This window comes from Akanthomyces muscarius, chromosome 5 (assembly GCF_028009165.1).
Source record: "Akanthomyces muscarius strain Ve6 chromosome 5, whole genome shotgun sequence".
Lineage (NCBI taxonomy): Eukaryota > Fungi > Ascomycota > Sordariomycetes > Hypocreales > Cordycipitaceae > Akanthomyces > Akanthomyces muscarius.
In genome coordinates, this window is record NC_079245.1 from 1,530,796 (window position 1) to 1,547,072 (window position 16,277).

The window sequence follows — 16,277 nt, forward strand, 5'->3', positions numbered from 1 at the left end:
CGCACCGCACGTGCATGATAAGTATTGCTATTTGATCCAGTGACCGCACAATGGGCTGGGCCTCAAGCCTTGGCGCAACCTAGCTTTACTGGTGTTAGCTAACTGCAAGTGAGACTTCCGTGCGTGTTAACCTGTTGCCTGAACAAGTTAGTAATTTTTCTTCTCATGGGTGCACTGTTTCCAAACCTAATTGGCTGCAGCAATTGCCCGTCCAGTCGCCTCTCATCCGCTCGACACAGCAAGAGCTTTCTTTTGCTATGACTTTGAGACAGCATGTGGCCAGTCCACTGTGTGGTATCGATAATCATGTAAACTGCCATTTAGCTGTAAACTGGACGGTGCCAAGGAGCATTGGTCGTGATGCCACGCTCTGTACCGGAGCTGGCAGCGGATAAGTTCTTCGGCAGCTGCCACAATGGAACACACCGGTGAAGCCTTACCCATTAATGGCCCACGGATTGAGAGATTCTCACAGGAGGATTCTAAGCCTTGCATCCACAGATCGAGCCCACCAGGAACTGGACACGTCCGAGGAAAGGACTGGCGGCCCCGCCACATGTCTCTCCACCCAATTGCTTATTATTATCCATCCATCCATCCTCATCGTACACCCGCATCTGCTATGAGACTTTAATTTGCAAGTCACTGTGCCGTCCTCGGTGAAGTCCATGTCAATGCAACGCGACGGCAGATCAGCAGAAACGCGCTGTCGATCGTCACCATGGCCAACGCAGGTGACGAAGCCATCGCCTGATCAGACAAACGGACCAGCACAGAAGACAAAAGCAAGAAGTGAGATGGCATGCGCCGTCACATCCCGTAGGATCGATACCAACAAACCACTATCTGTCGGCTTACTCTACTACTGGAAGGTAGCAACTGTTGTGGAGTTAGTTTTCTCGGGCCTTCCTACAAGCGAGTCCAGATGCACTACCGGTCTCCTCTTTGTCTTCGGCATATCCCTACCTACTTGCTGTACTGTGCGATCCGCTGTCTGTGCACCAGAAGAACCCCAGTCAACCGCAATGTAGCGGAAATGGCATATATAGGCTCGTTTTCCCCGCGCATGCTGATGCGTTAGTTGGCTTCCTCATTGTATAATCACCTGTTACGGCCAACCCGAATTGAACACGAAATGCGGTGGTCCTTGTTCCCCGTCGTATCGCTGCTGGCTCCTCTGCTGCAGGCCAGCCCGGTCGGCGACGTCCAAGCTGGCGCCGAGGCCTCTGCTACAGCCACGGCAACGTCCGCATTGCCTAGACTTGTTGTCTACTTCCAGACCACGCATGACCAGAGCGGCAATCCTATCTCCATGCTGCCTCTCATCAACGAGAAGGGAATAGCCTTGACCCATCTCATTGTCTGCTCTCTCCATGTCAACAAGGACTCGGAGGTTCATCTGAATGACTACCCCCCAGGCGATCCTCACTTCTACACGCTGTGGAATGAAACGAAGCATATGAAGCAAGCTGGTGTGAAAGTCATGGGTATGATTGGAGGAGCCGCCTCTGGCTCCTTTGATTCATCGACCCTCGACGGAGACTCCGCGACCTTTGAAAAATACTATGGACAAGTCCGAGACATTATTACCAAGTTTGGTCTCCAAGGCATGGACCTGGATGTTGAACAGCCAATGAGCCAGTCTGGTATATCCAGACTAATCAGCCGACTACGCAAAGATTTTGGATCTGGATTCATTATCACGCTAGCACCAGTCGCATCTGCGCTGCGGAATGGTGGAAATCTCAGCGGCTTTGACTACAAGTCTCTCGAATCCAGCAATGGCCGGGACATCTCCTTCTACAATGGGCAATTCTACAGCGGATTCGGCACCATGGCACGCACCGACGACTACGTAAAGATCGTGTCCAACGGCTTTGCAGCGTCAAAGGTCCTCGCTGGTCAGCTCACTTCTTCCGACAACGGATACGGCTATATCCCATACAGTCAATTAAACGCGACTGTTATATCTCTTCGCAAAAAGTACGGCCAAATCGGCGGTGTGATGGGATGGGAATACTTCAATAGCGAGCCCGGCGGCACCCGAGAGCCCTGGAAGTGGGCACAAGTTATGACTGAAATTCTCCGCCCCAACTCCGTTCCCAACCTGAAGATCACATTGGACGATGCGAACCATCTCACCAACGTATATGACCATACTGTGGGCAGGTCATCCCCGAATGCCCGCCCAGGATCGCGGGCTATTGACTACTACGCGATGGTTAATGCGTAAACCTTAAGAGGGGCTGAACTGGAAACAAGGAGTGTTGTACATAGACCAGATAACAATTCATATACGACCAATGAGATTACATAGTTAATAGGGAAACCTTCGTACACTTTTTAACGAGGACAAGCGTGCTGGCATGAGTATCATTGATTTGCAAGTCACGTACAAATGACTGGCAGATGACTGTCGCCAGTTTATCAATACCCAGCGTGTAAGAACTTATTCCTGTTCATTTAGCCATCTCTTCCAGCTACTGTCACATAATATCGACCGAACGCGTCCTTGCAACCAACTTGTATTTCCCCAGAAACCCCAAGAAGCCTGGAAACGACACCAATCCACGAGTGCCGTTTCCCAATGCCGCTGTAAGTCCACGAAATCGTACCTCGTACCATCGATTTTGTTGTGTTGGATGAGCAGTTGGTGATACTGCACTAGTAGCTCCAATTCCCCCCCCTGCATGGATATTTTATCAGGAAGCGGCGAGCTCGTGTTGACGAGCATATGCAAAGGAACGGAGCAAGTAAAGAGTTTGGCAAGATCGCTGACCCCGAGTCCGAGTCCGACATACTGGAAATCAAAGAAGGCAACGCCGTCTCCCGATTCAGTGGAAAACAAGTTCTCGGATTTTACATCGCCGTGTATAAAGGTTTCGAACGACCTGCCCCTCGGGACGAGGAATTTTGCAACTTTTTCAGCAACCGAAGCTGTATCGTCAGGGTTGCATAACGCTGCAGACCATTCCGAGTCAGATCTGCTGGCCAGCGCGGCGAATTCTGTCCGTCTTGTGGCGAGGTATGTATATCCACCGTTGAGCCAGATGGACCTGGGTGCCGAGACTTCGCCGGCTCTCCTAGCCTCCAACTCGGCCATAGGAGGTAAGAGAAGCCCGTCCATCGTATGCTTGTTCTGTACTTTCCAAAAACTGCCATGAAAATTTGCGAGCCATTTGATTGCTGAGAGGACTTGGGCCCTAGACAAGTAACTCCTCTTCTCGCCAGCGATGGGAAAAGTCCTCCTCAGGTCAGTCATTAAAGTTGCAGTGACCCTGGTCACATCTTTAGACATGCCTGGAGCCAAATCACGCGTTGAAGCCAGACACTTCGCCACGGCAACGCCTGGCGACAACGAGGGGGCAATTTCCTCGTAAAAATACTGCTCCACATCATAGCTGAACAGTTTTCGTAGGTGGCCTTCATCACTTTCGGAATCTGGAGGGCAGATAATTTTTAACACGACACGTAATTTACCATCCGCCTCCAGAAGATACCCATCTTGTGCTTTCAGACTCGACCCCAAGCCAGTAGATGCTATGGGTTTCGTTTCCAGAGCATAGATGAACCCATAGCCTGGTTGACAGATCTTGTTAGCCATTTTCAGTCTGTAATGGTGAGGTTAACCCGTTAATCTCTGAATTACCTGCCCACAAAGCTTGGAGTTCTTCGGAGTGTAGCAGCTTGAGCCCCGCATTTGCGAGGAGTTTGTCAGTCACTCGCTCTATCTCTTCATGCGTGACCATAGCAGTCTGTAGTGCATGCAGCTGGAGATTGCTTGCGGTCTGGCGTGGTTTATCCCTTGTGCCTGTCGGTGGCTAACGATGGTTTCATGTAAGATGTGGGGAATTTATGTAGTTGCTTGTGGAAGACAATATCGAGTCACATGACAAGACATTCAACACGTTAAAACACATTTACACAGTTGATTTGACGGTTTTCTTGGTTAGAACTGCCAAAATCGCTAGTGCCAATTCTTGTTTCCAGTCCATTGAGTATACGGAAGCTATTGCTACAGCAGATTAATTCCGGACCGTGTATCGTCGAACTGAGACGTGGCCGTCAGCAGCAGAATAGATGAAGGAGTTGGGAAAATGGTTAATGGAGAACGAAACATGAAGAAAAAAACGCGGAATTCAATGGGTAATATCAAGCCTATTCGAGCGTTGTAGGTTGCTGGTGCCGTTATCATCACCATGCCATATGTGTACACTTGCGCTGCGCTTGGGATTGCTAGATGCTAACATCGTTGCGAATGGATACAATATTGATTTCGAATATTTCTTCCTTGTGCCGTTCAATCAACGATATTGATTTTGTGGATATAAGTTTACCGCCTCCTAAAGATTCGGGCCATTCCTTACGTGCGGGGTGTACTTTCTGCTCTGCGGGCTTGTCCACTGTGCCTCCTGACAGCCGTTGTCATAATAATGCCCCAGTGACTACATACTGTCAGCTCTGCCCAATCAACGGATGTCAGAGCTAGTTACCCGCGGGTAAACATGATACGGTTGCTGCACGTGGGACGGTACGTAAGAGTTAATAACGTCTTAACTATAGGGTAGCTGGTGCATATTCGTCATTCCTCGCAACGATCAGCTCATCCAAGCAAGGTGGACCTGGCCCGCCAAGATGGCTATGGGAACTGAGGAAAACCTGCCAGCATGTCTTCATTGGGATAACATACTGGTGGCTGATCGCTGTGGTGTTGCCGATAACTCCTACTCACTCTCGCCCTCAATGCTAGCTGGCTAACACATGCTATTTTCTAAACCTACCCTCGCTACAAGAGCACCGACAGCTGAGTAGCCTGGTACACTAACAGTAAATTACATATTTGACCGGTTACCGGACGATCACTGGTAGATCTGCTGGCCCCCTCACTGGCCATTCCATAAATTCTCTGCGCTGATCGTCGAATTGCTGCCGCAATATTGGACTATCCTAGCGTCAACCGCTACGACTCACACGGCAGCTTAGGATGTAAATTCCACGGCCCCACAGAGACATCCATGTTAAACGAGTATATAAATATCCAGCACTGTCCGCCAAACCCCGTTGCGACGGGAGCTGTTAGAATCCAACCAGCTGTCCTTGGTGCGAAGTTCACATCCAGAGAAGTGTAGCCAACACGATGAAGTGCGCCAGTTTTCTGGCCACTGTGTTGCTCAGCGGTGCTGCGCGGGCAGCCCATGCCCCTAAGCCTAACTTCGTCTTCATCATAACTGATGACCAGGATCAGCGGCTGGGCTCCGTCGACTACATGGATTCTGTACAGAAACACCTAAAAAAAGAAGGGGCCACCCTTTCCAGGCATTTCTGTACCGTCTCTCTCTGTTGCCCATCGCGGATTTCCCTTCTCACCGGCAAAGCTGCACATAATACAAACGTGACTGACGTTAAACCGGTATGTCCTCTTTCAATGCGCCATCGCCGAAGTTTAGGTGGGATGTATATTGATGATTGAGTAGCCATGGGGTGATTTATGTTGTGCCCTTCTGCGTCTCTTAGTGGCTAACAAAAAGCAGGCGGCTACCCGAAGTTCATCTCGCAAGGGCTGAACGACGACTATCTCCCAGTCTGGCTTCAGGACGCGGGCTACAACACGTACTACACTGGAAAGTTGATGAATAACCTTGGAATCAGAACCTATCAAAGCCCACCCCCTCGTGGATGGAACCGATCTGACTGTACGGGAATCAGTCATTCCTCTGTACAGTGTGACTGCTTACAATTATAGTTTTGCTCGACCCGAACACTTATGTGTACAACAACGCTTATTTCACCCTCGACAACCAGAAATGGCAAGCTTTCCCCGGAAAGTATTCCACCGATCTTATTGCCAAAAGAGCATTGGAATTCCTCAAGGAAGGCATTGATACCCATGAGCCATTTTTTCTCGGAATCGCACCGATCGCGCCTCACTCCGAGTTGACTGATACCTTCAGAGAACCTGTACCGGCCAGACGCCACCAGAGTCTTTTCCCGGATGCGAAGGTACCAAGAAACAAAAACTTCAACCCCGCACAGGTAATCAAGTGCATTAATATGCGAGGCTATGGACAAGCTAATGCTGACATTACGTCGCAGCCCGGAACTGCAAGTTACTTCAAGGATCTTCCCAGACTTAACGATTCGCAAGTTCAATACCTCGATAACTTCCAGAGAAGGCGTCTGCAATCTCTACAGGCTGTGGACGACCTGATCGGCGACATCTTTAATGCCCTCCAGGATCATCCTCAGGTTCTGGCCAACACCTACATAATCTACACCGCTGATAACGGTTTCCACCTTGGACAGCATAGACTGCCCGCCGGGAAAACATGCAGTATTGAAGAAGATGTCAACGTCCCATTTATCATTCGTGGCCCCGGAATCGCAAAAAACAATGTATTGAACTTCCCCTCTTCGCACACTGACCTTGCGCCGACTTTCCTCAAACTGGCCGGCATGCCTCTGCGAGACGAGTTTGACGGTTTGCCCATTCCTGTCAGATCTGCAGACCAAACTGCTGATGCAATAAAAACCGAGCATGTCAGTATTGAGTACTGGGGAAGTGGTATCATTGAAGGAACCGCGTTTGATAATTTGAGTATGCATATGTTTTTCCGAATCATCATGTGTTTGCTGACAGTCGATCCAGAAGGCTACTTTGACCAGAATACGTACAAGACCCTGCGGATTGTTTCTAAAAATCATGAGTTTATGTACACTGTGTGGTGTAATGGCGACCATGAGTTGTACAACATGCAGGTACGTTGGCGAACTGGGTTGAAGACATGCACAGTTACCAATACTTTACACAGACAGACCCTTACCAGACATTCAACTTGTACGGCAAGCAACCCCAGGGCAGTCCTCACAACATCACGCAGCTCACCAAACGCCTTGATACCTTGGTCTTGACTCTCAAGGATTGCAAACGTGATTCCTGCCGCTATCCTTGGAAGACGATTTTCCCATCCGGCGAAGTCACCAGTCTGCACGAGGCTTTGGAGGAGAGCTTTGACGACTTCTTTGACTCGCAACCTTGGGTTTCATTGGATGAGTGTACCCTTGGATACATACCTGAGCTTGAAGGACCTGCTGGCCCGAAGCCGTATCAAGGATCATTCGTACGCGACGCAGAGCTTCGTGATGAGCACTGGATTTAACCAGAGAGCTGTGGCATCAACGCGCTGGTCACAGGAAAACAGACAGGTTTCACGTTGCACTTACGCTGACACCGATAAACTATTTCTGGCAGATAGAGTGAATAGAATGAGAGAGCCCATGACTGTGTTGCTAGAAAGGCTATTTAACAACTGAAAAGTACGATAAACATATGAACAGGCTTATTGTACATTGCTGACGTTTTCTGATCAAATATATGACCATGTTCCTCACTGAATTACCGGTGACCGCTCCACCCACCACGGTAATACTGGCCGCCTTGCGACTGGTAGCTCTGACTTGAGCCGTAGTTTTGACCACTACCGTTGAAGCCTTGGGAACCCCAGCCTCGTTGGTGTGCTGCAGGTGGCGGCGGCGGAACGCCCCTTCCAAAACCAGAAGAGCCAGGTTGGGGAGGCTGCCAGCCTCCCTGTCCCTGGAAATGCTGCTGAGGCGGAGGACGCGAATCGCCGTGCCTATAATGGTTCGACTGGGGACGGCTAGGGCCGAAGTCTTGACCCCTGCCCCTTCCGTTCTGTCTGAATTGATGATGTCCACCAGGGTCATAGCGACCTCCGCGGTTGCCGCCACCATAACCCCCTCGCGATGACTTGCCTCTCAAAACCTCGATGTCACTTCGCGTGAGTGCAGGGGTCGGCATTTTGACGCCACGCAGGAGCATCGACTTGTGATCATGGGCCATTTTCGGCATATCGTAGTTAACGCTTCCGCTATTAGCCGAATGTCATGTCTTGTCACGTTCTCATAGACGTACCTCATGGAGCGATCATAGTCTAAATCCGGCATGGACTTGCGTTCGAGGGGATAGTGCAGCGTACCGTGTGGCACGTACTCTTCTTGCTTCTCAACGTAGCCGGATAGTCCGTCACTCGTCTTGGGATTGAGTTGGAATTGAGCAGAGCCTTGCTTTTTGGAGTAAAAGTTTGTCAAGATCTCGTCGTAAATGCTCTCATGGCTATCTGATAGCAACAAAACGTCCCTTCCAACGCCATTGCGCTTCATATCTAGGTCGCTTAGAAGCGGATACTTCTGTTGCACAGCTGCCAGAAGGCGGTCCATCTCAATAAAAGGTAGCAATGCAACTCCCTGCCATGCCATCTTCTTCCCGTTCAAGTCAACCTCGAACTCTTCGGGATAGAAATCAATGATTTCACTATCCGGGTTAGTCATTAAACTGTGGAAAACATCCGGCAAATTATCGCGCGAAGCGGCCGGCAGAACGCTCATCAGCTGTTCAAACGGCCGGGAAATGATGCCTTTTTCGAATGTGACATTGGCCTCTGTTATTTCTTTGAAGTCAGCCGCGAACGGCGCGTAATGGTATGGATAATACCACTCCCAAGACGGGCAGCCTTGAAAGTAATATTGCAGAACCCACGCCAGTCCTTCAACATAAGCATGAGCAACTTGCTTGCGAAATGATATGTCGCCAGGATCTCTGTGAAACTTAAGTTGATAGTAACGATCGGCATATCCATCCTCCCATAGCCTGACCGGGTCCGCTGGCATGTCAGTGGTATCAGCCGGAGTGGCTTTGCCTTGGGAATCATTTGGAGTTGAATCGTCAACCCCTTCGACAGCTGATATTTTGCGCTTTCCCGGTGCCGAGTGTGCTGAGCCGTTTTCAGAGTCATTCTGGCCTGCTTCGGGAGCCGTGGCATCTCGGCTTGCCTTCAAGCGCTCTTTGAGGACACTAGCAGCACTTTTGTTGGCGACGTTTGCGTCGCCCGCGCCGGTTCGATTGACGATCATGTCATGAGTGATGGCTCTCAAGGGTGCTGTTGGAATCGACCCAATTGGGTGCAGAGCAAGCCCGCGAGATGGGTCTTCGTATCCGCTTCTGAGGCCTTTTCCATCGTTGCGGTTATCCCGTCCTGCTGCTCCGTTGTTTTGAAGTCGGCGACGTTTTGCGTTTGCTTCACGACGGTCCTCCTGCTCTTTTCTCTTCTTGAAAATCATATCCTCCTGCAGTGCAAGCCCATCTAAAATGCACTGAGCTCGTTCCAAATCAATGTGGCCATCCTTTGTGATGTAACCGCCAAGTGCAGGTAGATTACGTTTCCAAATGGTTGTAAGTGTATCAATGCCATGTTCGCGAATTTCCAGTGCTGGCAAATGTGGAAGAAAATCGTTTCCAACAAAGCAGCACATGAAGATCCAGTCATCGATAACCCGCTCAAGATCGAAACGGAACGGCAGATCGGGTATCGCAAGCTCAGCGGCCAAGTATTCTCTTAGTACAGAGACGTGAAGCCAGATGAAAGGTTTGAGTATCACTGGCTTGTCTTTCTCATCAAACTCTCCATTTTTCTCTTTCGTGTCGCCTCTGCAGTTTTGGGCATCGTGCCCTCGCTGACCGCAAAGCTTACACGTGCGAGCTTTGCCATCCTGAAAGAAAACATCCTCACGTAGGACGCGAAAATGAGGCTCGTGGGTTGCAAGTCCCAGCATAATCAAATCAGCGTCTAGCCCATAAATAACATGTCGAGTGTTAGGGTCATAGTCCGGGCTAGCTCGTTGAGATCTGACAAAGTTCATGATCTTATGCTCGCCTTCGCCTGGCACGGTGGCGTCTGAGATGATGATCTTCAGTTTTGCCCAGCCAGGGTCCGTATTCAGTTTATATTGACACCAATAGCGCAGGCTGCTTGCCAGTATATCCATAAAAGGAGTGCCCGGCGTAATGGAGTTGTTGTCAAACGCCTTTTTCGCCACCGCTTCTGTGCTTTCAGCAGCGAAGTCACCTCCATTTTGCTGTTTAAGCAGCTTTATCAGCTCTTGTTTGTCGTCTTCCTTTTCTTTAGCTTCTTGCGCCGATCGAAATCGTCTGGATCGCTGTTGGTTCATTTTGGCGCGGGGCGCAACACCGTCTAATGGCACGTTAGACAACATATCGAGAGCAGGATAGTCAATGGGGGTAGGGGAGCGTACCAACTGCTATCATGAGTATCTTTCGTGGTCGGACCATGTTAACCACACGGTCGGTATATTTGAAAATTTCAAGCATCATCTCTTCTTCATCTTTTGGAGCTGGCTTATCCTCTGGATGCGCACAGGGATGGACGATTCCATTCATGTCAAGATAAAGATTGTCCAGCTCTTCGCCGTTTGGATTCGCACGAGTAATGTCGACAGGTATTTCGGTGCCATCGTCCATAACGACGGGTCGGTCTTCGACGACAGGCGATATGATCTTGGGATACTTGTTCGAAAGCCATCGGAAAGCAGCTGGGATGCCCATTGTGACCTGCTGGTACCACTGTACGTGGGCAATGTAGTAACACTATTGACAGCGCTTGCATGTGCCTTCGTTGGACAGGTGTAGTTATGCGGACTCGTTTTGGTGTTCCAAGTACGATGCGGAATCTATCAGGAGCTATCTAATGTTTTCAGTGATAACAAGAGATGACGGCCATGAATGTCTCGCGCAAGGGTGTTGCCTGATACTTTCTTCTCTCTAGTGTAGAGGTCAGTTGCGCAAGCATCGACGTGTGTCGCGAAGTGAGAAATCAGAATTAGGCACCAGATAAGATAAAGATACCATGCTTATGTAATGGACACGAGCTTGGAGGTTATGCTGGCTAATTTGGAGGGTACTCGATCTAATTCAACACCATGAAAGTAAGTAAAGAAAGGCACGTATTAAAACTTAAACTCTTTTTCGAGAAGGATAGTCCAAGGAATCAGTATAATCGGCGGGTGTGGCCATGTATGTAATGGGAGCTCGGCCAAGAGCATGAGCTGTGTGGAACAAGCTCTCTATTTGCTAGTCGAGGCTGGCGGAGCTCCCTGCCCACTGCTGAGGACAGCAAGACTTCAATCTCCCATCCCAAGAGTATACAAGGTTTCCACGGCTGACTCTTCCGCGCTAAGCGAATTGTACATATATCGGTCGAATATACACGAAGAAGAACTCAATGGCACGGAACACACAATAGTACACTCGACGCCATGTTCTCGATCGCAACAGCACCCGCCAAGCAATCTGCCACGGACACCATCTCCGTTCTAAGTGGCCGATTAGGCTCTGCGACCCTGTTGGAAGATCGCCGGGCAGCAATTCTAGGGCTACGGAGTTTTGCAAAGGATTTTCCAGCCACCGTCTCGTCCAGCGCTCTGAGGGGGCTCATTGGTAGCCTTGCTAAAGATGGAGAGGATGTTGACACTGTCAAGGTCGTGCTAGAAACGTTACTTATGCTCTTCACTCCCAATGAGGATAGCCCTGAGGCGTCTGACGAGGTTCTATTGTGGCTTGCTGATGAGTTTACCCAGCGCCAGGAAAATGTCACCTTGCTTCTCGACTTTCTCGAAACGAACGATTTTTATTCTCGCCTATACTCGTTGCAACTTCTGGGAGCAATCCTCTCTGCTCGAACTGAGCGAACAGAGGAATGCATCTTTACTGCGCCGCTAGGAATCCCCCGCCTGGTCGCTACTCTTGACGATCAACGTGACGCGATTCGAAATGAAGGAATAACCCTTCTTACGAGCTTGACACCAGCCTCAATCGACATACAGAAGCTAGTTGCTTTTGAAAATGCATTCGAACGAATATTTGCAATCATTGCATCCGATGGCTCCCTATCAGAAGGAGGACGATCTGTGGAGGATTGTCTCATTCTGTTGGCAAATCTACTCCGTCGCAATGCCTCAAACCAGACCCTGTTTCGTGAATCTGGATGTATGAAGAAATTAGCGGACCTGCTGCATAGTGTTTTGCAACCCGGGGACGGAGAGGATGTGGCGGTTTGGGCGCAATCGCAAAGAAATAGAAATCTGTACGCATTTTTGGCAATTCTGCGACTGCTGCTTACACCTGGCTCTGCTGGCGTTTCGCATAACCAAAAGCTACTCTGGAAGCACGGACTCTGCGCCGACGTTCTTCATTTGGCATTCAGTCTAGCTATTCCGATGGAGATTCGAGCTGAGGTGAGTTGAAACAGCTTCAGTGGCGTATTGCCGAGCTAACTTTGGGCAAGGCTTTAATCGCATGTGGCGACATGATTCGCGACTCTGCATCGCTGCAGGAGAGCTTTGCCCAGCTTCGTGTCTCACGGATGGAGAAGAGCCTCATCTCATTGAATGAAGTTAGCGGCCATTCAGAAGTATACGTCATCGATGGATTGCTTGACCTGATCCTGAACTTGCAAGATAGCGCAGCTTTCAATGTCCGATATGCGGCTAGCGAGTGCTTGAAGGCTTATTTCTCTAACCATCTGAACGTTCGACTACATTTCCTAGCAAGGGCAATCGAGGGCTACCTGGCGGGTGGCGAGGATTTAACCAATGCATTGACCGTTTTGCTTGCGCCCTCTGCCGACCGATCGGCCAGCGACCCGTACCGCCTATGGTTTTCTGCGGTTATTACATTTCACTTGCTGTATGATAATTCTGCCGCAAAATCGAAAGCCTTGTCTCTTACGGAGGGCGATGCTGCTGAGGACGAGGAAGTTGTTACCAGCATCCAGACGGTCACAGCACATCTGCTGACAGGTCTTCGGCGAGGTGACGATCCACGAATATCTGTCGGCTACTTGATGCTTCTGACGATATGGCTGTTCGAGGATTTGGATGCGGTCAATGACTTCCTATCCGAAGGAAGCAATGTCCAAAGCCTTATCCAAGCAATCTCGCAGCCTGTTATGGCAGAGAGTGAATTGATTCAGGGGCTTTGTGCTATGCTTCTAGGTATCGCTTATGAATTTTCTACCAAAGATTCGCCTGTGCCTAGAACGACGTTGCATTCTATCTTGACGACTCGTCTGGATCGAGAACAATATCTTGATCGACTTCTCAAACTGCGCTCACATCCGTTGTTGCGAGACTTCGAAACAATTCCTCAAAGAAGAGATCCGGCGCTGCTCAGTGGCCAAGCGGACGTCTATTTTGACTCTGTATTTGTCAATTTCTTCAAAGACAACTACAGTCGTATAGCGAGAGCTATCGACAGGAGTCCTGAGCTTGAAATTTCTGTCATCACTAATGGTGTACAGAAAGGAATATCTAGGGAGCTGGTCGATTCCTTGCGCGAGCAGATTCGCGAGAAGGATAAGGCTATCGAGGAAGCGAAGATGGCTGCTGAGTCTCAAGCATCTCGTCTTGGCCAAGAGCAAGGGGAATACAGGCGTTTCAAGGAAGAAGCCAACAAAGAACTACAGAAGTTGCGAGAGGAAGCTAAACGAGAGATGACTATGGCAAAGGCAGCTCAGGAAGGAATTCAGAGATCTCATGAAGCAGAAATAAGGTTTGTTTGCCGCAGTACTTGGACGGACCAATCTAACTGTGAACAGGAAATTGCAAAACATTCATTCTGCGAAGGATGTGGAAAGCCAAAAGCAGATTGCAGCTGCTAAATCTGTGTCATCGACGAAAGAAGCAGAATACGAGAAGAAAATCACATCTATGAAAGCGGCTATCGCTGCTAAAGATTCTGCTATGGAACAGCAATTAATTGCTGTCAAAAAAGTCGCCCAAACGGAGGCGGAGCACGCTAAGAGGCGAAACGCTGGAGAAGTTGCTGACCTTCGAGCCACTATTACTAGCCTACAAGCCTCTTTGCAAAAGGTAAGCTCCTCTGGATATTGTGCGCAGCTAGTTCTTATATCAATGCAAATATACAGGCGAACAATGAACGAGAGAGAGACCTGCAGAACCAGCAAAGTGAGCTGCAAGCCAAGGCACTCGAGGCTGACGAACTTCGCGAGGAACTCCGCGCCGCTCGCGAGAAGCAGACCACAACGACAAAGGAGCTAGGACAAAGAACCCAGGAACTGGATAAAAAGCTCGAGGAAGCCAGCTGGCAGATGGAAGATGCGCGCAAAGCTAACGCCAAAGTATGTTACATGTGCTTGCTTCGAAGGCCTGCAAGTCTAACGCAATTTTAGATCGAATCAGCACTGGCAACGAGCAGGAAGGAGAAAGAGAGCGTTCAATCAGAACTTGACGACCTGCTTATAGTGTTCGCCGATTTGGAAGATCAAGTTGCGAAGCAAAAGGTATGTTGGACGACGACGCTGCCCTTTACCAGTACGAGTAAAACTAACGTAGTTATCTCTTCTATACAGAAACGCCTTCGTGAGCTCGGCGAGCCAGTGTCAGACGCGGAGGAAGACGAAAGTGATGAAGAGAACGGTGTTGACTAGGCCTGTAAAACAAGCCAATTTTATAATAAAATACAAAGAACCGTGCTGCACTGCAACTAATAATCCGGCTGCTTCCGAAACACTGTATTCTCGTTGTGGTACTAATAAAGTTGGTGTGTGGCTGCTACAGCGTGCAAAAATTGCAGAGTGGAGTGACAAAGTTTCAACACATCTGTGGGCCCGCAACAAATCAGTGCCAGAGCGAGATCTTACACCTTCATGATAAACCTAGGCCCCGACGAAGCAGCGAAGCCGATAAAATGTCTGTTTCTAGCGATTCCGAGAACTCAGACGCAGCCGGATGGCTGGATGTAGAGCCCGATCAGGAACAAATTACGTTTGTGTCACTCTTTGACGCAGAGACTTTCTCCAGCATCGAAGACCTTCTCACTCATTGCAAAACTCAACACGCATTCGACCTGGTCGCTACCATTCACCGCCTCGGACTTGAATTCCACGATGCCATAAAGCTCATTAACTTTATTAGAGCCTGTACGCTCGAGAAGAAGAGTCTGCCCCAGGTTGTTTCGGTCCATGACTTCTCCGACGACAAGTATCTCAAACCGGTACTTGAGAACGACGCCCTGCTCTTTTCGTTGGACGAGATCCTTCCCGAAGTCCCTGAGAATATTGAAAACGCCTCGCCTGAGAAAAGCTCATCACCAGAAACCAGAAATAAAGAGCTCGAGGCTGAATTAGCCGCTGTTAACGAGCGATTTGCTAGCTACCGAATGGCTGTTGAGGAGACACTGGACAAGCGCTGGGGCGATGAGAACGAGGCTGGAAAACCAGGAAGCGAAAAGAAAAAGGACTCTTCTGATTACTACTTCGAGTCGTATGCCTACAATGGTAAAACTGCCACTTGATATCATACATGCAGTTTCAGCAACACGCTAACATGCGACAGACATCCACGAAACTATGCTCAAGGATGAGGTTCGCACCGACGCATATCGTGATTTTATCTACGAGAACAAGCAACTGTTCCAGGGGAAGATAGTTCTTGATATCGGATGCGGTACAGGTAAGCAAACGAAGAAAAACAAGATTTGTGTACAATATACTGCGTCTAACACACCCAGGCATTTTGAGCATGTTCTGTGCGAGGGCTGGTGCAGCGCAGGTTATAGCTGTCGACAAGTCAGACATCATCGACAAAGCCCGAGAGAACGTGTTCAACAACGGGCTAGCGGGCACCATTACTTGTCTCCGTGGTGCTATTGAAGATGTCAAGCTCCCTGTTGATCAGGTCGACATCATTGTCAGCGAGTGGATGGGCTATTGTCTGCTGTACGAGGCCATGCTACCTAGCGTCCTATACGCTCGTGACAAATACCTCCGACCGGATGGCCTCCTTGTGCCCAGCTCCGCTACCATTTGGGTGGCACCCGTTCGAGACTCGGAATTCGTCACAGACACAGTGTCATTTTGGAGAGATGTTTACGGGTTCGACATGAAGGCCATGCAAGAGTGCATCTACGACGAGACCAGGATTCTAAACATGCCGCCCGCTACAGTTTGTGGTACACCCCATCCATTCAAGGTTCTGGATCTTCACACTGTCAAGCCGGAGGACTTGTTCTTCACCGCGACTTGGGAGTCTCAGGTGAATCGCGACATAGATTCATTGGATGGCTTTTTGATCTGGTTTGATAACTTTTTTGCTAACTGCCGGGCTGATAAGCTGCCAGCACCTGAAACGACACCCGAGGTATTCGTGAAGCAGAAATCTGGCTATGTGGCTTTCACTACTGGGCCTTTCGGAAAGGCAACACATTGGAAGCAGGGGCTTTTGCTCCAACCCCCCACAGAGCTGAAAGCCTCGCAGCCGAAAATCACAGGCCAGATCGTCTTTTCTGCCTTGGAGGAAAATGCTAGAGCTCTTGACATTCGGCTGACATGGGCTGAAGAAGGCCGGGAGGAGGAGAGCAGAAGCTGGAAGTTGAAATGAGCGACGCA

General features: G+C 49.5%; 5 protein-coding genes across 5 annotated transcripts; 4 read left to right on the top strand and 1 right to left on the bottom strand.

Annotated features, from left to right (window-relative positions):
- Positions 1-1,135: 1,135 nt before the first annotated feature.
- Positions 1,136-2,233, top strand: LMH87_009795 (uncharacterized protein; the record flags this gene model as incomplete). Its single annotated transcript, XM_056196855.1, has 1 exon — positions 1,136-2,233. One exon carries the CDS (start codon positions 1,136-1,138, stop codon positions 2,231-2,233), a length of 1,098 nt encoding a protein of 365 aa, XP_056053961.1.
- Positions 2,234-5,137: 2,904 nt separating this feature from the next.
- LMH87_009796 (uncharacterized protein) lies at positions 5,138-6,909 on the top strand (the record flags this gene model as incomplete). The annotated part of the gene is made up of 7 exons (XM_056196856.1): positions 5,138-5,410; positions 5,475-5,481; positions 5,532-5,693; positions 5,744-6,033; positions 6,094-6,537; positions 6,650-6,756; positions 6,810-6,909. The coding sequence occupies 7 exons, from the start codon at positions 5,138-5,140 to the stop codon at positions 6,907-6,909; spliced, it is 1,383 nt and encodes a 460-aa protein (XP_056053962.1).
- A 484-nt stretch (positions 6,910-7,393) lies between these two features.
- LMH87_009797 (uncharacterized protein) lies at positions 7,394-10,417 on the bottom strand (the record flags this gene model as incomplete). Its single annotated transcript, XM_056196857.1, has 3 exons — positions 7,394-7,880; positions 7,931-10,046; positions 10,108-10,417. The coding sequence occupies 3 exons, from the start codon at positions 10,415-10,417 to the stop codon at positions 7,394-7,396; spliced, it is 2,913 nt and encodes a 970-aa protein (XP_056053963.1).
- A 710-nt stretch (positions 10,418-11,127) lies between these two features.
- On the top strand, positions 11,128-14,318 carry LMH87_009798 (uncharacterized protein; the record flags this gene model as incomplete). The annotated part of the gene is made up of 6 exons (XM_056196858.1): positions 11,128-12,105; positions 12,156-13,420; positions 13,467-13,740; positions 13,797-14,009; positions 14,061-14,171; positions 14,241-14,318. The coding sequence occupies 6 exons, from the start codon at positions 11,128-11,130 to the stop codon at positions 14,316-14,318; spliced, it is 2,919 nt and encodes a 972-aa protein (XP_056053964.1).
- Positions 14,319-14,578: 260 nt separating this feature from the next.
- LMH87_009799 (uncharacterized protein) lies at positions 14,579-16,269 on the top strand (the record flags this gene model as incomplete). Its single annotated transcript, XM_056196859.1, has 4 exons — positions 14,579-15,167; positions 15,226-15,342; positions 15,401-15,924; positions 16,003-16,269. The coding sequence occupies 4 exons, from the start codon at positions 14,579-14,581 to the stop codon at positions 16,267-16,269; spliced, it is 1,497 nt and encodes a 498-aa protein (XP_056053965.1).
- Between the last annotated feature and the right edge of the window lie 8 nt (positions 16,270-16,277).